Consider the following 24,102-nt stretch of genomic DNA (forward strand, 5'->3'; position numbering starts at 1 on the left):
TCAAATTGCAATAGCAATATTTATCTGCAATATTTTGTCAAAATTGTGCAGCCCAAATATATGTATCCTTCTTTAGTTCAAATCCACAGTGTAAGTGGTAAATTTCTGTTTTCTCTGCAGGACCTGGCCCGATGGAAAAGCAGGCGGAGGAGCATATCTCAGGACTTGATCAAGAAGGAGGAGGAGAGGAAGATGATGGAGAACCTTCTGACCGGAGAAACTGTCGTCTCCCAGAGACGCAAGAGCGTTAAGACCTACAGGGAGATCGTGCAGGACAAGTCAGTGCATGGGGAATTACTACCATTGTTAATTCACATTTGTCAGTTGCAGTAGGTCTTGGACTGGTTCAATATAGTGTGCCTCAAACTTCTCATACTGGTTATGATTCGTAATAGACCAAAGGCATATCAGCAACATACACAGGACACGCAGGGGGTTAGGTTTGTTTTAAGCACTTTGTTAATAATGTCTTTGCCTTCATTGTCCTTTTGTCCAGAGAGCGTAGAGAAGAGGACCTACGCATCGCCTACAAAAATGCCAAAAGCCAGGAGGAGGCCTCAAGCATCCTGCAGCGATACGCCCAGCGCTTCTCCATCAGCGAAGCCATCCTGGAGCGTCTACAGCTCCCCAAACTGTTGGACCGCAGCGTATCGGCCGACCCCTCCTGCCCCTTCCCCCTGTCCATCTCCCTGTCCCCCAGCTCTCCTGACCCGTCCGACGTGGACCCCAACGGGCCCCTGAGGTTCCTGCGCCAACAGTCGGCCCCCAGCCCTAAGTTCACGTCCACCCTAGAGGCACGGGTGGAGGAGTATCCCAAAGATTCAGCCCACAAGCCCCAGATCAGGTCCCGGTCCTCGGAGCCCCCCTCCTCCAGGGCGCTTTCCCCCAAACCGGTGCCTTTACTGATGCCAAAGCCTTACTTCCACTCGCGGACCTCCACGGACGCATGGAACAGCAAGGTGAGGGCGAGACTGTTGTGTGGTCATTTTAGGACATAGACTGTTGTGTGGTCATTTTAGGACATAGACAGATGACTTGGTATGTTTCTTAAAACAAAGTCAGTCCATTCATGGTCCGTAATCCCGCATATTCAGTCCATATCCCTTTTCAAAACATCCGCCCAATACTTAAAAAATATGGTGTCCTTGTCCACGTTGTATGTGCACTTCACTGTGACGGCCATCCTCCCAGATCTAAAAGCTAAATCCCTTCTCATGGACATTAACATTAGAATAGCACTCAAAAGCCATGGAGATGAGACGGATTCTTTGCTCTCTTCTACCCAACGTTTGAATCAAGTCTGAGTCACTCTCTACAAGATTCTGGTCTTTACTTTGGTGGAGAATTTGACAACGGCAAAGTGGTTGATCCGATCTTGGGTGTTGGCGCTGTTCTGGTGTGCCATGTTAAACGCTTTGCCATATTATGCACCTTGTAGACCTTACCCCACTAGTAGCTATTCTGCAGAATGTTTACGAAGAATGAGGACTTATGTCTGGGGCACCACCTGTAGAACCACCACACAAACTCTGCACATGCTGAAAAAGAAAGCCATACGCACAGTACATGCTGGGTATAGAGATCACACAAATCCTAAAATCACAAGCTTTACAATATAAAGATCTTGTAGTTTACATAACTGCTCAATGAATACAGTATGTAGAGCGAACAAAAAAATGCTGATTGATTCTGGAGCTGTTTCCTCATAGTGAAGGGGGTTACGCATCATTATGCTCGAAACTACACTCAAAACAATGAGCATCTCCTTAGTGGTTCTGTGGAATAATCCAAACATTCTGCACTTTAAAAAGGGTTATAGATCAATGGTTATGAATAAGTACAAAGAAAATGGAATGCACAAACTATAGCTTAAAGGCAGTCTTTTGTAGACATAAAAGAATAATAATTCTGTGTTTACAACTGTGTTGTTTTAAAGGAATGCTTAATATAAGAGGGTGAGACCGTGCACTTCTGCTCTCTCCTTTTCGAATATGTAATTGGATTTGGATCTCTTTTGTTTTGTTGTTATTGGATTTTTTATAGTCATTTTGAGTTGTTGCATATTCAAAAGAAATAATTGAAATAAAAAATAATAATAATTGTAACACCTCAAACATGTACATTAAAAAAGAAACTTTGGGGTACTTTTGGGGTTCATTATGGTTCACAAATGTTTATTCACCCCTAATCAATTAAAGTACTTACCTTTAGTTAAAGTCCGCATTGGAAGTTTCTTGAATTGCAATTTTCCATCCCTTTGCAACTCTAGTCAAAGATACATGTTGCATATTCTCACTGCAGAGCTGAAGATATGACCTACACATGATGCACCATTAGATTTACTTGATAGGAATATTGATGTTATGGCAGCTGTAAATGTGACAGACCGGAGATGTGACAGATTTAGTGTTAATGAAGGTGAAGCAGAACAAAACCAGGTCTTAATTTGGATTATAAATTAACAAAGGCTGGTGTACCTCCAAACCATAGTCCAAACTAGGACTAAGACAGCCAAAAGTGAACAAAACCAGATTAAACCAAGACTTTCCCCCAATCTAAACCCTACCTTCTTCAGACTTTCACCCAGACTAAACGGGTATCGACACAAAACCCTGCGTATACCGCGATTAACAGAGCGAGTGAAGCAGAGCGCTCTTTTGGAATGTCTTGTAAGGATCCCGAGAGGAGCCTTGGCGTTCTCAATGGACCTCTCTGTTCCCTATTGACTTAAGAAGTTGACAAGTAGGCCGCTCTCAATGTGGAGTGGGATCCCGGCGCACAAAGAGGGCCCACACAGGCGGACGGGGAGAGGAAGGTTTTGGAGCCGCAGACGGGAGGGGGGCCGGCGGGGATGTCTTAAGTTACCGCTCGCTAAAGACTCCTTGCGTATATAGGTTTGTGCCTCTTTGTGGTACAGGCCCGTATAGTGTCGGGGCTACATGAATGGGACAGAATGGACAAAGAGGAGAGGGTAGTAATGACCACAAATGAGTGCTCGGGGCTTATGGGCACAGTTTCTAATTAGGTCATTAATCATGTGCATACAGCAATCTAATTAGCAGACTTTTCCATATGTAATTTCGAGATACAGGTTGTGTGCATTCATCCCATTATTATTTTTGAATTACCAGTTTCTTAGCATAATAAGCCCATATCAGGCTAAAAGGATTCTTTATGACTTGCCCATATGTGAATATGTGAATGTGTTTCCCCTTATGAAAACTATACCTTGAGTTCGTGTTGTTTCATTCCTGTTGAGTAATCCTACATATTCAGTCTTCGGTCTTAAAACACTGATCATTTCAGCGCTCAAATGGCCATGATTACAAAACTTAACTTACTGTTATTGTTTTACTGTTATTGCTTCCAGCTTATTCTGTTTTCTGCACCATCCTCTGTGTGTACACTGGAATGTGTGTTTGAAGTGTTCCTAGAGTAAAGTGCTGAGTCCCCAAAAGGGATTTGTGAATCAATATCAGAATATCAATACTTTTGATGCCAAGTTTTGCTCCTAAAGCTCAGACTGAACTTTTGAAGACTGCATTCAGTTGATTTATGAAATCTGTGCGACAGCCTATCTTAGCCTCGGGACAACAGTCTCCCTTGTAAAATAGACTGTGGGTAACTAGTTAACTACAGGCTAACCAGATGGCATCTCTGGGAATGCCCACAAAAGAGGAAAAGAACTAGTCTTTAACCTATCACTCCACAACTACTTCAACAAATATTGAATTATGGGTGTTTTTTCTACCACATAAAGACACAGAGACACAGAAAGGAGCAAACTCAGCAAAGTGGTTCAGCAGCCCATGAATAACGGAGAATGCTAACCATTATGCTAATGTTATATGCCAACGGCTAGCTTCAAGTCATTGGTTTTGTCAATACCAGTATGGATTGAAATCGGATCGAATGTGAAAAAGCTGGTATTGCACTTCGCTGTCTAAATCTGATTATTATTTTCATCATTTATTCATTCATTTGTGTCACTATGTATTCAAATCTACCCCTTACTTTCCTCTGGCGTGCGCAGGTGGACGGTCTTCTCCGAGTGAACGGGGACACAGGAAGTGACGGTCTCCCCTCCACTCCCGACAGCAGCCTGGGACTGGACTCCCCGGTGTTCCAGCCCTGTACGCCCACCTCCTCCTGCACCCCCAGCACCTCCCCGGCCCCAGTGTTCTCCCCGGCCTCTCCGCTCACGCCGGCGTCGCCGCAAACCCCGAGCCCAGTGCCAACCAACGACCGGGAGGAAGTGCCAAACAACACAAGCAGCAAGTCTCGAGGCGTCCAGAAAGAAACCACTGAGGACACAGTGCAGCTGAGCCGGCCCAACTCACTACCAACTGTACGCATGATCTATTTTATTATTATTAACAGAGTTTCCTTGGATGTCAAAACAATATCAATCGCCATGGTGACGTTTGCTTCGATGGCAAGTGGGTTAATGTCCCTGGACTGGTCTTAATCATGGTTTATTCAAGTTAAAAGTACCTCAGTTTTAGTTTAACTTCCTGGTTATTTAAGCCAACTCACTCTAAGCTCCTCCTACTAAATGTTGTTGTTTCAGGAATTGCAGAGGCCCGAAGAAAGTCCACGTGCTACAGATGAGCAATTAATTGTAAGCCAACCCGCACCTCACTCAGGTTGGTGCTTTCCCCCATGACATATTGCGGTTACGGGCTGCCATTGCGCTGTGTATGGGCAAAGATTTTGAAAATGTTATCTATGCTTTATTTTTTCTCCAGATGCCAAAACAGAACACGAGTTTGTGGAATCGCCTAGTCAACCAAAGCAGTCGGAAATCAGCACTCAACAAGTAAAGTCACAGGTAAGACTCGCCTGGCTCGGGTGAATACAGTTTAGTCTGTCGCAATGTTACTCTATTGGCAAATTTGTGATATAGATCTATGTATGTCGCACTATATTGTATATAGAGATGCACCGATCCAGCTTTATTACTTCTAATACAGATACCGATACTGGGGGTTTGAGTATCTGCTGATGTCCGGTATTAACCGAGATTAACCAATATTTACCGATATCAAGAAACATTCTTAAAAGTTGGTCCTCTTTTCTCCATTGTGAGATCAATATAGTCTATGTTTTTGTTGCAAACAAGATCAGTTATAAGCTATCTATTAATAAACCAATGGAAAGACATTAAACAAGAATAACTGGACATTTCTACTCTAAATACTATGACCGGCTATTTATGTTACATTAATGAACAACTCACATGATCATTACAACTTGTGCATTATAAATATGTGAAATCAGTTCAGTTATTTTTTCATTCAAATTAAAACACAAACACTTGGCCGCTCCAGCAGTGGACCATTTTATTTTATTAGGCTGATTTATTAGATGATCCAATCACAGCCTCCGTCCCAGCCTTGATTAGGTGACATTAGCATTAGCATGTTGCACTTAGCTTTAGCATGCTGGTGCTAAAGTGGCATTTTCCGGTCTGATTAAAGATACGTTTGCGAAGGTTAAAGGAATAGTTCACCGTTTTTACATACTGAGAATCTTACCTGAGCTTAGATGAGTGATACGTCTGTGATATGTCTGTGTGCCCGTGGAAGGGCTTGGTCGCTTCTAACTTTACCCCATTTGGAGCTATAGGAATATACGGGGAGAGGCCAAATGCTAGCAACATCTTTGGTCTTTTTGCGTGACTGAGGGCACACAGTTCTTCCATACTGTGACATGTTCTTATCTGAGCTTAGACGAGTTGATACGTGCCTGTCAGGTCTCTGTGTGTGCCCGTGGAAGAGCGTGGTAGCTTCCAACTTCACCCCCGTTTGGAGCTATTGGAATATACTGGGAGAGGCCAAATGCGAACAACATCTTTGATCTATTTGTGTGACTGAGCGCACGCACAAAGACCAGACAGGTACACATCAACTCGTCTAAGCTCAGGTAAGAACATATCTCAGTCATGGAAAAATGGTGAACTATTCCTTTAAAACTATTCTCCAGGTTCTTGGCTTAACAACAGTGTTAATTTTGACAACATATTTTATTTTAGTTTTAGTCTTAGTCTTTTGACTAAAATGTAATGTAATTTTAGTTGATATTTAGTCGAAAAAATCTTTTCAATTTTAGTCTAGTTTTAGTCGACTAAAATTGCATGTCAATATAGTCGACTAAATTTTAAACTAATTTAGTCGACTTTGCATTGATAATATTCATTATAATCATATTTAATGTTGTTCCTCTGCTTCATGGAGCTGCTCCACATGAACAAAGCTCAGAGCTGATCCTTTAACAGAGGATTTACATGATCTGAGGCTCTTTCAAACTGTCAATAGAAGTTTGGATGATTTTAGTCTCTCCTTTTCATTTTTATTTAGTCTTATTTTAGTCGACTAAAATATCTGGACATTTTAGTCATAGTTTTAGTCTCATGAAAAACGTTTAATTTAGTTTTAGTCCAATTTTAGTCGGCAAAAATATCACTTTGACTAAAATTAAGACTAAATATTTTAGTCGACGAAATTAACACTGCTTAACAATGACATATAACATGCCAATATTCACTTAGGTTTAGTCGGTGAAAGTTGTGTTTTTTAAGCGTAAGAGCCAAAAATGGTGTCGGTTCAGTATCGGATTTTTCTGGTATCTGCTCCGATATCTGATACCAGTGTCAGATCGGTGCATCCCTAATTGTATAGATTAATATATTTAACAAGACCATGTGATTTGTATATCGTTACGTCGTTATCATCTTTTGTAGTCGTCACGGTAATCTTTAGATAGCACTGACTTCTCACCCTCTGTCCTGTGCAGACGAGTGTTTCCTTGTGTCAGGAGTGGAGGGGAGAGAACGTTCCCTCCAGCCTGTCCGCTCCAGGGTCAGTTGGACATCACTCGCCGGCTGACATCATGACAGGTAGGGCACTAGTGACAGGGCAGGACTTTCCGGATGCTTGATTTCCTCTTCCTTGGCTTTGTCTTGTGAACCCTTAGCTGGCACTTTCTATCCTCCGACTTTGTGTTCCTTTTTTAGACGGCTTTTTTTTCCACAAAATCTCTCCTAATGTAATCAGCAATGAAATATCTAATCCAGGGGTGCCCAAAATGTTTGTCTCTGAGGACCAAAATGAAAAAGTGCCTGTGGGCCGCGGGCCAAACACGGCAATGCTGTCAAGCGTGAAGTACATATAATTGCAAATAATAATAGTTACTATATATTTTTTTTTTGTATATTTTCATTTAATTTTATCTATGCAAATAACATGCTACATTAACTATGGCAACAACAACAATTCAAAGAAAATGCAGTCGGTTCAGCATACAGTATTTTATGAGTCCATTTTTAGCATGTACCTTTGTTGATGTCAACAACGTGTGCAATAAAAGTTGGAAAATAGTAAAGTTGATGTGTTGCAACGCTGTGTGATTGATTAAAACCAAGACACCACAACAGTGTTTCCTTAACTTTGCGAAAGGATTGAAACAGCGCCCCCAATTTGACGTCGGTGGCCAAAAAGTGCACTGCATCCATATTTACCATTGAGAATGAATGGGAGACAGTTAGTATTAACCATACATGGCGCAAAAATAGATCACTTGGCCCGTGGGCTCCACTTTGGGCACCCCTGATCTGATTCATTACCACTGAATATACAATAATGGCTAAATCACAGGATGGACATTGACTCACCACACTATTTTGAACATTGCAACACACTCACAATAAGCCACAGTATATTCCTAGCTTGCACTTGCAATTTAGCACCTGTCTTGATAAATCACCCCCTTTGCTGCTTTGTTTGTCCTTGCGATGCGCATCATCCAAGTGAATGAGTCCTAATTCAAAACAATCAGCTCTGTTAAAGATCCCCAGATTAGCCTGTTACATTGTGTAACAGAGCTGCGTCTTTCATAACTTAGCGTCGCTACACACGTCTTTATGTGCTGCTTGTCTGATTGGTTTAGTCCGGGGTGCCCAAAGTGTGGCTCGTCATGGGACACACATGTTTTTGGTGGCTCTCAGGCTTATTGCTGGTACTATTGACAGCAAGTTTATTAAATCTGCACAGTTACAACCTCAAAAACTAACATTTTAGTGTGAGACATTAAGGTTCCAAATGTAAACAAAGGTGGGACTACATAGTTAAAACCCTCTGATAAATGTTGTCGCCTCCACGCCACATACTCTTCAATATTCTGGCCATGATGAGAAAAAGTTTGGACACCCCTGGTTTAGTCCATGTCCATAAAATAAATTGAATTGATCCAACTCACTCAGATCATGGCTAATTAGAATTAATATGAATATTGTTTCCCCCATTGCATTGCCCCTTTATTGTCCCCAACCTGTGCCCCTCCCCTGGTTCCTTCCATGCATTTTTTACTTAGACCTTGCAAACTGTGTCCGATCTCCACTGTCCAGTAGCAACCCTAAGTTACGCTGGGAGTTCTTCACTCAGCCAGGTAAAGTTGTTTATTTTTACCCGGCTTGATAAAAGTTAGGAGGTGGAGGAGAGTATTGATGTTAATAGGTGTTTTGTTCTGATATAAACAACCAACTAATTGAGAAACGTCTTACTTTGCATGCATGTTTTCCATCCATAGCAGGGATTTCTATCTTTGAGCTAGAATATTCTTCTTCTCTTTATTTCTCCCTTCAAACATTACTAGCTGTCATCATGCCCCTTTGATTTTAAAAGTTACTGCTGCTGTCATGTCCTTCCTCTGGCTGCAGCCTCATCTGCATCTCCAGTACCAAAATAGTACCTGCATAATGTCTGGTCAAAGTGTGTTAATGTTTACAATGATCTCACTTCTCATCACAGTGTTTAAAACTCTCTCCACAGAGGAGGCAGAGAAGGATCGCCATGGTGATGTGAGTAAATATATAATGTTTTCACCTCTAAAATCAACCCTTTTTTACTGCAGGCTTATTTTAACTGCCAGGTTCAGCAAACGGTCTTAAGAATAATTAAATATCGCAGTCCAAACATTTCAAGATTGAAGTTTAGCTTATGTACAGCATAAACGAGACAGATTATCCCAGATTTACGCGCAGTAGCTGTTGATGTAACGTGCCAGCAGAGGGTGCTGTAAACAACGTTTCTCTCTGTGTCTTCTCTTTAGTAGGGGGGCCCTTTGGCTAGCTTTGGAGTAGTGCTGTCGGTAGACCAGCCCTCCCTCCTCTTGCTCTCCGTCTGTGATGACCGTGTGCATGGGTGTGGCATGTCATCACGTGTTGTTTCACATGCGTGTGGTCTCATAGGTGTCAGTGGCCGTGTCCCAGGGCAGGCGGGGCGACCGCTGGTCCTGGGACCAGGATGAGGAGCGAAAACGTCAAGAGAGGTGGCAGCAAGAGCAGGAGCGCATGCTGCAGGTACAGACAGCACAGCATGGGGGCATGAGAGTGACCTTTAGCAAAGGTGCTGATGCTGCACAGGCGGAAGGCTCCAGGGTGCTTCTGCAGAGCTGCTGTTTTTGCTTTTGCCACTTCCTGTCTGGGGCGGGACAGTGAAATGCACTGTGTGACGGTGAAGTTGCTGATGTAGTCACTGCACTTTCTTTTGCATCATGTTGTTTATTAGTCATTAGTGTTGTTTTAATCATGATATTTTGAATCGACTACATGTTTTTTTGGTTTACCAGTTTGTTGTTTTATTGAAAACTGGAGGTGCTAAATGTTGAAGCATTTACTTTGATTGTTTTAGATCCACACCACAGGTATAAGAATGTAATACAGATGAGGACAGAGAAAAATGAACAGTGCGAATATGGTGTTGTATAGCAATGCTCCCAATCGCTAGTACAATATGGGTATTCCTTTAGGACATGGGTAAACTAAGCTTCTGCCCCCCAAATCTGAAACAACAAATTGTCTGTGCGGCCCTTTCGAAACTGTGTCTGTGAATGAAATGTCATTTCGATCTGGATGTGCAGTGACTACTCAACTATCACAGCAGTCATGCATCGCCTATATGTGTGCTATGCTTTGGTCAGTTTTTAAGTCTTAACCTTTTAGCGAGGCAGTGGGTTTTATACATGTGTCCTGTGCACTCCCTGGCCGCTAGGTGGTGCTCTTGTACAGTAGATGAGACTCCTTTGCACACAGAGGAGGCTGGTCAAACCCTGCTGCTGCTGCTGCTGCTGCTGCCCACACACCCCTTTCTCTCTCCTCAGGCTGCATCTCAAGTCCACTCCCATGCCCTTACTTTTACGTACATCCGTTATGTGAAATATCCCAATAATACTTTGAGATGCACTTAATGAATGGGTGTCTGCTGCTCGTGTGCTTGTGTCCTCTCTCCTTTGGTATTTTGTGCTGTTTATCTTCCTGTCCTATGGCTATTCTTGCTTCTGCCTCTTCTTCTTCTTCTTGCCTCTTCCTACACCACACCCATAAACATATTTAAAGAATAAAAGAGTCAATGTCAAAAGCCTATGTGAATGAAGAATAACCAGCCAAGCAATTGCACATTTGCTTTGTAACATTTTTCATCGGTTGTGGTGTAGGAATCCCGTAGCCCCGCTCACTCTGCATGTCCAGCCTTTGAGTTTGTGCCTTGCTTCTTTAAACCAGCCTTGACAATAAATCCAAGCTTAGCGTAAACGCAAAGAGGCATCCTTAGCAAATACTTTCAATTTGGAAAATAACTAGCACAGCACTGTATTCAAGGAGTGTCGGTCCGTGTCGTCTGCACTATAGGCTTTGCTACAGCGGTTTACGTGAAAGTGCTCCACGCTTTATGCAGCTTGTGGTTGTGTCTGTTGCCATGGTGACAGGAGAAGTACCGGCGTGAGCAGGAGAAGCTGAAGCAGGAGTGGGAGCGAGCGCAGAGGGAGGTGGCCGAGGAGGAGCGCAAGTACCACGAGGAGGTGGGACAATAGTTTCTCCCCATTGTGGAAAGTATTTTGGTTGTTTTGTTTTTGGTACACATAAGTAGAGAGATAAGGGCAGATACAAGAAATAGAAAACGTAACCACACACTGCAAAAAGTACCCTCCTAAAAACAAGGAAAAAAATCTTGCATTTTGTCTTGTTTTAAGGAAAGAATTCTGCCAATGGGGTCAGCATTTTTTTCTTGCTAAGAATTCTTATTTCTAGAATATTTTTCTCATCATAAAACAAGAAAGAAACACTAAATTTAAGCAAATAAAGCTAGAATTAAGCAAAATGTCCTCAGATGGAATAATTTAAGGAAAACATTCTTATTTAGTGAAAAATTGTTGGATATTTTACTTAAATGTTGCTTGACTTAAGCAAAATGTTCTAAATTACACACATTTTTGAGCAAAATGTTCTTAATAAATACTAATATTTAAGGAAAGTATTGCCCGCGCCCGGGGACCCGTCTCCATGATGTGGAGCCAGGCTGATGGTCAGAATCACCTGCTGGAGGATTCACCTATTGTACATGTTTTTAGTGGTAGACACGGGGAGAACATGCTCCACACAGAAAGGCCCCGTCCTGGTGGGAATCGAACCCAGGACCTTTGAGCTGTGAAGCTGAGGCTGTAACCGCTGTGCCACCGCGCCGCCCACTTTAAAGAATGGAATGTATTATCTCTCTGTGAGAACCAGTTCTTACATTAAGAGTTGTTGTGATCTTAGTTTTTCTTAAAATAAGAAAAAATATTCTTTGTCTAAAGCTGAAGAAGATTCAAAAAGTTTTTCTTAGCATGTTTTTAGCAAATTTATCTGAACAAGAAATGGCTAGATTTTATTTCCTAAAATAAGATTTGCTCGGCAAGACATTATTACTTTTTAGGGGGAAAATAAGAACTTATTTCTTAAAGTAAGACATTTTTACTTGCTTAGAATCCACTTTTTGCAGTGCACAAAATACAAAATGAAAATCTCTAAAGAGAAAAAGAGTGTGAGAGTTGAGCGTGGGCGTTTGTATCCCACAGGAGCAGAAGATCCTGGAGGAGACAGTGGCCCCCCTGACCCCTCTGTCCTCGGTGCAGCCGTCCCCCAGCCGAGGGGACTCGTCCTCCTTCGCCACGCCCCAGGACACCATCGTGCGCTCGCTGGCCGACTGGGAACGCAAACAGGAGCTGCTGGAGAGGCAGGCAACGGTAAATATCAACAGAAGGAGAAAAACACAGTGGTGAATGAAAAGCCTGTATAATATTATTGTTAAGTCTGAAATCACCGTATTTGGATAACGGCGTCACTTCGGTCGCCTTTTGTGCTACACGTGGATACCAAACATGTCAATATTTGGGAATGAATACAAGTTTAGTCCTCTCACCTAACACCTGACTCTCACCTAGCACTCAAACTAAAGCAACCCAGTACAGATGACGGCTGAATCTCTTTTTTGTCCACATTGGAAAACTCCGAGAGCTTATATAAACACACACGTGACGTTTTCTATTATTATGACGACTGCACTGCCAGGTTTATGATCATTTAACAAACTCTCCTACTGTTTGGTGAAATGTCTGACACTGTTCTGTACGTTAAAGCCACAGAAAGGGAACTCTGACGACTGGAAGCGCAGAGAAAACGACCGCACCAGCGACATCAGCACCGCGGACGACAGCATGAAAACTGCAAGAAGGTTTGTTCGCATCAGCGCAGACTTTATCGTAACTACTTGATATTGCAAAGGCCTTTAAAGTGTGGTGTTTTTTTCTATCAACAGCTCCTTCAGTCAGAGCGTGAGCCAGGCGGACACGCTGGGTCACAGTTTGCAGAACGGCCAGAAGCCTCCGTCAGCGCAAACCAAAGTGTCCTCTCCAGCCAGTAAAGCCGGGGAGCCGACGTCGGAGAGCGGCAGGCAGAGCCGGCGGTGGGTGCACTCGGCCTCTGAGGGAGATTTAGGTCCTGATTTGAGCTCGGGGAGGCGTGACTCGTGTTTTGTTTCTCCTCATGAGGTGTGAGAGCGATGTTTATGTTCACTTTTTTCTCTGCTCTTAAGATTCTACAACCCTGTGGCGTGTTCCAATCTGAAATTAGCATTTAGAGTAGGAGTGCCCAAAAATGGAGAAAAGTCAAATGAAAAGTCTCCATGTGTGATATAAAGTGGTTTTGTTCTAGCGCTGTTGAGAACAGTGGTTCTCAACTTGGGGGTCGGGACCACCAAGGGGGTCGCGAGACAAATTGAGGGGGTCACCAGATCATGTAGATAAAATACACATATTTGTATTAGCATATAATCTAATATTTTATTGCAGCATGTGTGTGCTATTTTACCAGAGTGCCATTATTTGTACGTAATTTGATGAATTTTACTTTTGCCATTTGTTTTTTTTTTCTTTGTTTTTTAAAGGAATAGGCCACCGTTTTTACATACTAAGATATGTTCTTAGCTCACTTTAGTCGAGTTAATATATCCCCGTCTGGTCTTTGTCCGCGCGCTCTGTCACGCAAACGGAGCACATACGCAGCCTCTCCCATATGTCACATAGCTCCGAAAAAGCTCACGATAGAAGCTACCAAGCTCTTCCATGTGTTCCCTATTTAAATAAAGTTACGTGAAGTGTTTTCATGCGAAGTATATTTACCCAGAAATGTAGCATGTCGATTTTATAAGCAAATAAAAAGGGGGACTATATTGTGAGGCGTAATGATACGAGGAGCACAGCGTCCGCGTAGTAACTCCTAAAGACTTCCCCCGCTCACTTCCGTCAATAACCTTTAGGAGTTACTGCGCGGACGTTTTACTCCTCGTATCATTACGCCTCACAATATAGTCCCCCTTTTTATTTGCTTATAAAATCGACATGCTACATTTCTGTGTAAATATACTTCGCATGAAAACACTTCACGTAACTTTATTTAAATAGGGAACACGTGGAAGAGCTTGGTAGCTTCTATCGTGAGCTTTTTCGGAGCTATGTGACATGTGGGAGAGGCTGCGTATGTGCTCCGTTTGCGTGGCAGAGCGCACGGACAAAGACCAGACGGGGATATATTAACTCGACTAAAGTGAGGTAAGAACATATCTTAGTATGTAAAAACGGTGGCCTATTCCTTTAAGAATTATGTAGACTAATGTGCCTATTTCTCATGGTATGACCAGGGCAGGGGGTCACGAACCCCTTTACCTGTTATAATGGGTGTCGTGGCTCCAAGAGCTTGAGAACCACTGGTTTAGAAAATTAGGACATTGTTTGGCGTCTGTAGAAATAATCAAAAGATTCTTCCATTTCAAACTAAGCAAAGCAGATTCTTCATACAAATCTAAGCAACAGCTCATGGACAAGATTTCGTGCACCCACTTGTTCAACAGTACCCAGTAGCATATCAGTATTTTGCATGTCTTTTCATTGTCTATTGTCCAACCATTCATACACTATTGATACAAACAGCTGGTTTGTGCACAAAACAACATTGAAAATTGTGCCATTTTGTCCCTTTAGAATTATTAGGTTCTATCTGTTCAGAGTTCTGAGATATGTAGGTTCAAATGTAGGTTTTTACCACTTATACAAACGGAAATAACGGCAATATGTGCTTGCTCATGAAAAGCTGAAAAATTCACCAAATATTGTACAGAATAGAACCTTATAATTCTAAAGGGACGATTTAGTAACACCGTCTCTCCAGCAGGGGGCGTGTAATCCCTGCATTTCCTCACCGTGGATACAGGCCCAGCATCCATTGACAGGACTGAAGCATTTAACACATAGATCACGCTCTCCATCCGATCTGCGGCGGCCGTAACATAAAACACACTTTAGAAGAACCAAGACCCCGTTTCCCAAACATTACCCCGCACAACTACAACGCTGTCTCCGGGGCTCGGATTGGCGTGGCCAGCCCAGCGTCCGGCCAATGGGATCGCTGTCTCTGTGTTGTCCCTCATTGTGTTGCATGTTGCTGTCCATTTTCAGGAGTGGCCCTCTCGACAATAACAAAGGCAGCAGCTCATCATCATCAAAGCCCGCCGCATCATCCCACCACCATCATCCCGCACCCCCAGACACGCTGCCCCCCTCTCCAAACAGGTACTGCATCACAAACAGTCCCCCCCCATCACACACTTTCCCTCGCTGTCATTTTCTGCCTCCTCCACCCTCCCCTCGCGCCCTCCTCCATCTCATATCATCTCATATCACGGGAGATACCTGACTGGAATAACCAAGAAATGAAATCGACCGTCGCACAAAACAAATCCACAGACTTCAATAAGACCCAAGCATTTAGGGGTTCGGAGCTTAGTGCTGTGTTGTTTATTAAAGGGGTGAAAGTTGGTTCACAATCCAGATTTCGATTTCTTCATTTCAGACTGAGGGCAACGGTCATGATAGTAATTTAGTTTTATACAGCGCTTTTCTGGGCAGTTTACTTTGCGCTATTCATTCTCTCCATATTAGTCGTGATAACTTTGACCTTTTTTGAGACAATGTGTGCCATGTTTTGTGTGTATTTGTTATTACAGGCACCTGTGTGTTAAAAGCTGTCAGAGAGGACATAAAACGTTATGCCAGTTTTTCCTTCAGTAATTACAAATACTTTGCCAAAACTTCATTAAAAGCAAATTCTACTATAGACTTCTGCCATGTCCTAGAGCTAATTTCTCCTTCATGGGTTTCAGTCACACAACTCTTTCCTTTATGCTCGCCATTTTGATGCGATCATTTCAATTGGCTCCCCACTGTGAATGAATATAGCACATCAACATGATGCTAATTTCCTAGGGTATCAACTGTTTCTTGTCCTTTTTTTATTCCAGTGGAGAGTTAGCCGTGTCTCTCTCTCTTTCGAATAAATGAGTATTTCAACAGTGTGTGGCAGAAAACATGCACCTGTTAGATAATCACTTTCAGCATGTAAAAAACTTTACGCAAGATGTAAATATTTCGCTGGAGATACAGTGTCTGATATTATAGCTGTGAGTGTTTTAGCCTTGAAGCTAAAGGCTAATGCTAATTCTACACTGTAAATGTAAATACTTCCCTAGAGGAGACTTATGTTCATAGCTGTGAGTGTTTTAGCCTTTAAGCTAAAGGCTAATGCTAATGTTACGCTAAAAAATGTTAAAACAGCAACACCATGTGAATTTTTTTTTTTTGAAACACACTAGGCTTGGCATTTATTTGAATTTCCTCCTGTTTTTAAATCTTAGTTTGATCTTAATTTACATGACCCTAACCCTAACCCTAACCCTAACCCTAACCCTGCACTGGTCAACAGGAAGTTAGCTAAAAACCTTCCCTACACAGAGCCTATTGTTTATTGCAAACTGTCCAGATTTCATGACCATTTGAAATTCATGGATTGGTGAAAATGCTCTGTATTCAGGCTTCCGTTTAGCAATGCCGTTGGGGTTATTAGCATGAACAGTTTAAGTCGCCTGTTGAAATTCACACGCGTTGTTTTCTCGCGCTCCTGCAGGTCTGTGAGTGGGAAGAAGCTGTGCTCGAGCTGCGGACAGCCTCTGGGGAAGGGAGCGGCCATGATCATCGAGACGCTCAGCCTCTACTTCCATATTCACTGCTTTCAGGTATGTACACAGCATTTGTCCAAAGACTTCCTTTTGGTGTGTGCTATCAACGCTCCTGTACCCGGTGACTTCCATTCGGAAACAGGGGCAAAATGAATACACTGACAGTAATAACATTGGCAGTGGCGTAACTCGTTTCTAGCTCTTTCTACAGAAAGGTTAATTAATCTTTCATTTACCAGATGCAGATTTCCAAATGGCTATTGTTTTGTCATTTCAAATATCCATGTCATTGCACTATGGAATCTAATGTCTCTTTTTTGTATTGCTCCTCAGTGCGGGGTGTGCAAGGGCCAACTGGGGGACACCACCACCGGGACAGACGTGCGGATCCGCAACGGCCTGTTGAACTGCCATCAGTGCTACATCCGCTCGCGCTGTCAGTATCTCCCCTCCATCTGCTGCTGCCCTGTCTGTATCCTGTCTCGATCATGTCTGTCTCCTGTGTCTAAGTGCCTCTAATGTGTACGACTATCACCGGCCTAATCCAGGACGACTATCCCCACCTACACACTGCTTAAAAGCAGCATCTGCTTTATCTTGATTTGAATTCATATCGGACTGAATGTGTAGTTTATTGTTTGAATATGGTAGTCAATATCAAGAGCATGGCCGTGTCTAAGTAACAGTAGGTTACACTTTGTTGTCCTCTGCGTTCAATCCATATCCTTCAATGGTCGTTCGATGATTGTCCAGAGCTGTGCGCCGAGGCGGGTACGACATTACGTTCTGAAGTAAATGTCTTGGATTACTTTTAGCACACTGTATTTTTTTGCCTCTACTTGAGTGATATTGTTTTAAAGTAACAATACTCTGGTTACTCTTCCCACCGTGAGTCATTAGGCAAGGCAAGGCAAGTTTATTTTTAGAGCACAATTCATACACAAGGCAATTCAAAGTGCTTCACAGCAGGTTTGTGCACAAAACAACATTGAAGTGACAAAAAGCTTCATGTCCATCAACATCAAAACTTGTCTTATCTTAACACATTGAGTGCCATAAATGGAAAAACTCGTTTTTCACCTTATGTGTGATTTTGGGAGCTCTGTGATGACTAGATGTGAAAAAAATGACGATCAAAAACTTGTGAAAAGTCACGATCTGAACATTTCATGTACTATATTAGTCCGAGGAGGTGTTGCGCAGCGAAGCTGTAGAGCCGACACTTTTCTCTCGCTCTCTGGAGCGTGTTTGACAAAGCAGAGCAGCTTCCCATGAAAAGATCGAAACAATGATTGATCTGCGGCAACATGCAGTGTTTCAAAACGTGTCAACAATGTTGTTTTTGAAAATTGACTTGAAACAGAGATATTTAGGCATTTGCCTCCTCCCATAACGTTAGTGTCCAGAGAAGAGAGAGGAGGAGAGAGGAGTTAATCAGAAAGAGAGTTTTTCATAAAACACGCAATATCCTTTTCAAACAAGCCTTGGCATGTGTCCATAGCCATAACATAGAATACGTTGTGGTGCTACAAATATCATGAAAAATGCTCTGGATTGCTGGCACTCTACAGTGTGTTTTACATAATTTGTAGATGTATTTTTTGGAAATATCAGGCTTTCTGTATGTTTTTTAATCTTCTTTGCCAGATTATAATAACACTAAAACAAATCATTCGACTTTATGCTCAAAAAGGCGCTGTAAGTTGATGCAAAATACTATGAAGCCTAGCACAACTTCCGAGATACGCCACGGCCCATGGTCAAGTACAATTATATTATTCATTTGGATGTTATTTTGCCTGAAATAAAGAATAATAATAATCATAAAAAATGAATAATCTAGGCCTTTTTAAATCAAAACCATTTGAACGGTGGCATAATTTACATGAGACACGCTCATTTACACCCAGTCACAACTACTCCCCATCAATGGTCCTTGAACCTCTGTGTGGCCTGCTCAATTCAAAGTTATAATTCTGAATTTTAATGTATGTAGATATTGCTTTTGCGACACGCAGGTACTCCCAAACAACTACTTATGCATGCCCCGAGAATACAACCCGAGAGCTATTTCCAAATCCCAAAAATGTGAACACAACAACTTTTCATAAAACCAGACTTAAATATGACAAAGTATTGAGCGGTTTCATCCCTTATTGTCTGCTAATGCGGGTCATTTATCATATCTGGGATAATAAGAGCACTTTTAACAGTGGCACGCGCTGCTGAAAAACAAAAGTCTGTTAGATTTATAGTTGAGAAAGCCGCCGTGACAGTGTTTTGTAATAAAGATTTAGGGTGCGTTTTTGAAGTTACCGTCTTTATTGCAGCCCTGCTCCTAAGCTGGTGATTTTAATATAGGACTCGAGCTCGCGCTGCCTTAATAAACAAGTGTCTGCTGCAGAGGAGGAAAAGAAAGTCGACCTTTATGAGTGGAGATGCAGTAAAAGTAGCTGTACGTGTTTGAAGAAAGTGCAGAGTGCAGCCGCCGCAGTCGTTACCACTTTAGAGCGACTTTGTTTGTCACGATCGCTGTTTTTAGTTTTATTCTGTTCCTTTTTCGATACTTTACTTTTCCGATTGCGTGTGTTTCTTGCTGCTTCGAGCTACTTTGAATTGGTGCGATTGTTGATTTGATACTGAGTCAGCGGCACTTTATTTGTGTTTAGGTTGATGTGTTGTCAGGGATGTTTTCAAATGTTTGCCAGTTTCTCGGTACAAACACGTTTCCCTTTCAAAGTAAAATATGAATTGGATAACTGTAAATATTAGCCTGTTTAAACCCCTGACAGCGAAGCCATTTTGGGGAAAGAAAACACAGTCGCTGTAATGAAAGTACTATGCTGGAGAAGCACAATATTTGCCTGATCTATTGATGGCTTTCAGATTGTGAGTATAATGATGTCATACTCCAGAAGGGGAGCAAGAGCCTGTTTTCTGATTACATGATATTATGATATGTCCCAAAAAATGTTATCATTTATTGTAGCAGTGTTGGGGGTAATGTATCACAAAAGTAAGGAGTTATACAAATATATTACTTTTTTCAGTATTACTTGCACAAAATACGGGAATAGTGGCACAGATGGTAGAGAGGGTCGTCTCATGATCGGAAGGTCGGGGGTTCGAATCCCACCTCCTGAAAGTGCACATTGTCGTTGTGTCCTTGGGCAAGACACTTCACCCACATTGCCCCCAGTGTCTGCGTACATTGGTGTATGAATGAGAGTATGAATGGGTGAGTGGATCCTTGCTGTAAAGCGCTTTGAGTGCCTAATGTAGGTGGAAAAGCGCTATATAAGTTGAGACCGTTTACCATTTACCAATATATTAGTCCTCACATTTCAAGTAACTCGAGTTACAAGTGCATTTAAATGCATGAATGAAAAATGCCAAACTCCCCCCAAACTAAATGCACAGGTGTATAAAATCTGCAGGTGTGTGTAGTTAATGTCCTCAAAACAAAACACAAGAGAATGGGGAAAGAGAAGGAAATCTCTGACTGCACTTTTGCTCAGTGGGATTATTACTATATTCAGTTTATATTTAGCTAAAAGTAACTCAAACGCAACTCAAAGTAGTGTAACTCAGCTACATTTTTGAAACAGTAATATGTAATACAAACAGCTGTAATCACTTATATAGAATATATTACAATTTTTAAGTAACTTGCCCAACACTGTGTAGTAGTGGCTTACAGATACAAAGACTAATGCTGAATTATGGATGTATTTTCTACCAAATATATATGTAATATAATATATAACATAATACACATACAGTGGAACAAAGTGCTTCAACGGCCCAAATGTGTACATATAACAAGGAATGCTAACCATAATTCTAACATTAGCTTTAATGCTACACGCTAAAACTAGCTTCAAGTGCTGTTTTTCCACTTCTACTGGACAATTTTCCAAGTCAAAACATTCATTTGGACCTGATTTTGACTTAACTTCATAAGTTCAATATGCAAAATGTCTAAAAAGAGTAGAAAAATAATTTTCCTAACATTTCCCTCACAGACTCAGTCCCTCTCGTTGGGACACGCCCCCCAGTATGATGTGTTGCCGTCTGTACCTATAGGTGCTTTAATTTGATAGTACAACAAACAAACAGCTTATAAACAATACAGATTTTACCCACTCACATATATATTAACCATAATAGGCGCGTAATTTAGCTGCACAATATATTAGCTAACATTATGGAACACAATATACTGTACATACCTTAAGAAGTTAGCCTGGCTAACACCAGACTAAAATCACAAGTGATATTTAGTCTGGGGACCACCAATTCATTTTCTCGCAGGAGAGGTGTGGTTTACGATCGTCCATAGCCGTTTATTGGGCGCTATCATGCGTCTGCACGTAGCCACAGCCAATCGTGAGATCGTATGAGATGACGTATGACTGCTGTAAACTTTTGAGATAAATTATTTAGAACAAGGTCTAAAGCTTGATCGAAAAATACCATCGCGTCTGCTGCTGTCATGTTGGATCCGTAAATAAACTATTTCTTTTTTATCCGTAAATAAACTACAAGCTTCCGTATATCGAATAGCGCGGCATCGTCTTGCCGTCCCTCCTTGTTCTGTGATTGGTTCCCAAATCCATGCGAAAATTCCGCCATGGTCCCCAGGCTGCTGTGCAGTTCGAAATGATTCGAGCGCACACAACAGCATGGCGTTAGCCAGGCAATTAAGAAGCCACAATATTTCACAAAAATGACTTTACACATGTCAATGCAGCCAAAAATTACGACAAATGACAGCTTTAAAAATGTGCAAAAGTTCTGTTTTTTGTCATTACTTTTCTAATTTTGTTCAGTTTGTTGTTGTTTTGGTTCTTTATTGTGTTATTGTTTGACACAATTTGAAGGGGGGGATTGCTCACTATTTTTGAAGACATTTAATGGGTCATGCTATGTGGAAATTGTAAAATATCACAATATCCACTGTTATGAAATATTGTACATTTTTTCTCATATTGTGTAGGCTTAGCCCTTAGAGTCTTGTGACGTCATCTGAAACCCAACAGAAAACCAAAATAATCCTCTAATATTGATAGTCCAAACTGTAGCCTTTACTCGTAAAATACTGTCCTAAATAAATAAACGCTTGTGTCTTCCTCTTCCTGTTGTCCCGCAGCCGCCGGCCAGCCCACCATGTTGTGACGCTCCACAGTCGTACGGCGCGCGGACGAGCGCTCATCCATCTTAACGTAATTATCTGCAAACCACGTCGGATCTCTGCATCCTCCACCAGCTCGGCAACCAATCGGAATTCATCGCTGCGCAAGAGTCTGGAGACAGTCAAAATAATATCCTGTATGTATATGTCATCTGATTTGGTCACAGGAATCGATCGGGGATGGATTTGATTGGCCGCCGGGAAAGGCTGGGGCTGTGTTGGCCGCCATGTTGGATTTTCCAAACAATAACATGCAAAAATAAACAGTCGAGGCTTATCGTGTTTTCCCGGTCGGAGACTTTGTCGATATTTCCCATTCAGTTCCGTGTGACAGGAGTGCAGTAAATGACAAAGTCTCTTTTGTTTTGTTTTTTGTTTTTTTTAAACCATGCCGAACATTTTTAGCCTTTTTAATTTGGATGAACAGGCAGCTTCAATCGGAATAGCTTATCCTTCAACAGGACGAAAAAAATGACTCTGTCCCTTACAAAATCGATATGTTGATGTAATAAAGTGCAATAATAGCCACTATAAAAACTATTACTTAGAGCCGTGGAAACAAAGAAGATGTTTGTTTTGGTAGTGCTTTGTACTAACTACACACTATTAAAGCATTTGTAAAGCATTGGTAAATAATGATATAATCATTATAAAACATTTACAAAGCTTTTCCCCATCGTTTAATTGTATTTAAACACCTAACATGATGCCGTGTATGTTGCAGCAGTAACATGCCGTCCTTGTGTGTGTTTAAAGCCATGCTGTGTAACATTTCTCCCAACAATTGAACACTAGCACGAGGACATCAGCACGAGGATCTCCATGGAGATCTTGCTGTTTGGATTTAGCTACAGGTACATGACGTTAAAATCCATCCTCCTCCAAATTGTTTTGATAGACCACTGTGACATGTTCCGCCGTGTGGCTTTAAGTAGGGAATGGTTAAGCATAGAGACGGGTCTAAGTTACTTTTCTTATACAGGGTCTGGATATATGTCTTCACTGTTACTGTGATTTACAAATGATCAGGAATGCTTTGTGCATGTTTATGATTGATGAATGAAGCATTTACAAACGCCTAACAGTGTGTAGTGGTTACAAAATCGTACCTTGGTTTTATAATCCCTAAAGTTTGAATTTTATTACGTAAACCGCTGTGGATGTATAGTTGGGTATTTAGGGCAATAAGACGACTCCCGAGAGTTAACGTGCCTTAGGAAAGCAAGGCGATGCAGGCGTAAAAACACCAGCTCTGTGGTGTTGCGAGACATTTTTTTTCTTCCTGTTTTTTTCCTGCTTTCGAGGGAGAAATGTGGCCAAAACGTTTTCTGAAAAAACTCGCACTCCCTCCATTTATGCTCGTATTGTTCATTTCCCAATTTTGATAGTCCTCCTCAGTGATTTGCGGTGGTATGGAAAGCCGAAAAACCTTTTGGAATTCTGAATGTTTTAGATATTACGCTATGCTACTATGTAAAGGTCAACTTGCTAGCATTGCTTATAGGTTCAGTTTTTAAAAACCGCTCAAACGCATATGAACAGGAACCAGCGATGCAATACTGGGTTAAGCTGAGGACACGCTAGGTCAACTTGACATTCAGCTCACTTGCTTTGCCTTTTTTTTCTTTTTCTTTTGCGAATTGTGGATGTAAAAAAAAAATGCATGTCGCAAACCAAATGATTTGCCGTATGGAAGCGAACAGCGGCCGCTCTCGTCCACAACACTAAAGCTTCTTTACAAACGTTGTATTATGAGTTTTTCTTTTTATGGCAGATGAATAAACTTGGGCTGGTCTCTATAGGAAGAACGTCTCCTTCTGTATTTATTGTATCCATATTATAAACACTATCCCGAACATCTATAGGTCAGATGTTTAAAAGCATTTATAGCATAATGTACTGTACTGTTTATAAATAAAATATTATATTGAACATTTTGGGTGTTTGTATTTGTCTCGTTTGCCTCTTGAAGATAATCCACTCACCGTAGCAGTTTTCAGGTAGACAACTTTAGTGCCCTGAGAAGCTTGTCAACCTTGTAAAGTGCAGTTCACATCCAAGCCGTTATTCTGAAATGAAGTGGGAATTAACATACAATTTTGCGTGTAAAAAGGGAACTAATGTGAAACTTCAATGGTGTGTATTACATTTTCAGAGAAGAGTAACTAAATTAACTGAAAGTGCTAACTTACAAAAACGTTGGTTTATTATTAAAGGTGCACAATGCAACTATTTATGTAAAAAAGTGAATGTGCGTATTTGACCTTTTAGTGACCCAGCGGGTGTGTGGGTGTGGCTTAGCGCCTTTACTTTCCATCCCGGTGGCTCCTATGACGCTTCTGGATCAATTTTATTTCAGGTTTTTTATGAGTTCCGGTGGGTTTCCGGAATGGAATGTAACCATGGAAACGTCTCAATCAGCAGTGAAAACTAAAACAACTGTTGATCCTGGAGCGTCCTGTGAGGGTGGTATGTAAAGGCGCTATGCTAATCACCCAAGCTTCAGTATTAGTATCAACTTTCTTTTTT

At 41.6% G+C, this 24,102-nt stretch overlaps 1 protein-coding gene across 11 annotated transcripts in view; it reads left to right on the plus strand.

Moving 5' to 3' along the window:
* The window catches only part of LOC306963637 (LIM and calponin homology domains-containing protein 1-like), a 102,235-nt gene extending 79,893 nt beyond the window's left edge, over nt 1-22,342 (plus strand). For 3 of the 11 annotated variants that reach the window (XM_079557242.1, XM_079557233.1, XM_079557234.1), the window contains 17 exons: nt 121-278; nt 497-959; nt 4,034-4,348; nt 4,571-4,646; nt 4,749-4,831; nt 6,796-6,898; nt 8,371-8,445; nt 8,829-8,857; nt 9,248-9,358; nt 10,762-10,854; nt 11,890-12,057; nt 12,451-12,545; nt 12,630-12,776; nt 14,824-14,937; nt 16,328-16,436; nt 16,713-16,815; nt 21,532-22,338. In XM_079557242.1, coding sequence (XP_079413368.1) covers nt 121-278; nt 497-959; nt 4,034-4,348; nt 4,571-4,646; nt 4,749-4,831; nt 6,796-6,898; nt 8,371-8,445; nt 8,829-8,857; nt 9,248-9,358; nt 10,762-10,854; nt 11,890-12,057; nt 12,451-12,545; nt 12,630-12,776; nt 14,824-14,937; nt 16,328-16,436; nt 16,713-16,815; nt 21,532-21,557 — 2,268 coding nt within the window. In that variant the 3' untranslated portion in view covers nt 21,558-22,338. Of the gene's footprint in view, nt 1-120; nt 279-496; nt 960-4,033; nt 4,349-4,570; nt 4,647-4,748; nt 4,832-6,795; nt 6,899-8,370; nt 8,446-8,828; nt 8,858-9,247; nt 9,359-10,761; nt 10,855-11,889; nt 12,058-12,450; nt 12,546-12,629; nt 12,777-14,823; nt 14,938-16,327; nt 16,437-16,712; nt 16,816-21,531 lie in introns of all 11 variants that reach the window. The other 8 variants (XM_079557232.1, XM_079557236.1, XM_079557235.1 and 5 more) reach the window with 7 other exon arrangements.
* Nucleotides 22,343-24,102: the final 1,760 nt, after the last annotated feature.

This window comes from Gobius niger (assembly GCF_951799975.1).
Source record: "Gobius niger genome assembly, chromosome: 5".
Taxonomy (NCBI): domain Eukaryota; kingdom Metazoa; phylum Chordata; class Actinopteri; order Gobiiformes; family Gobiidae; genus Gobius; species Gobius niger.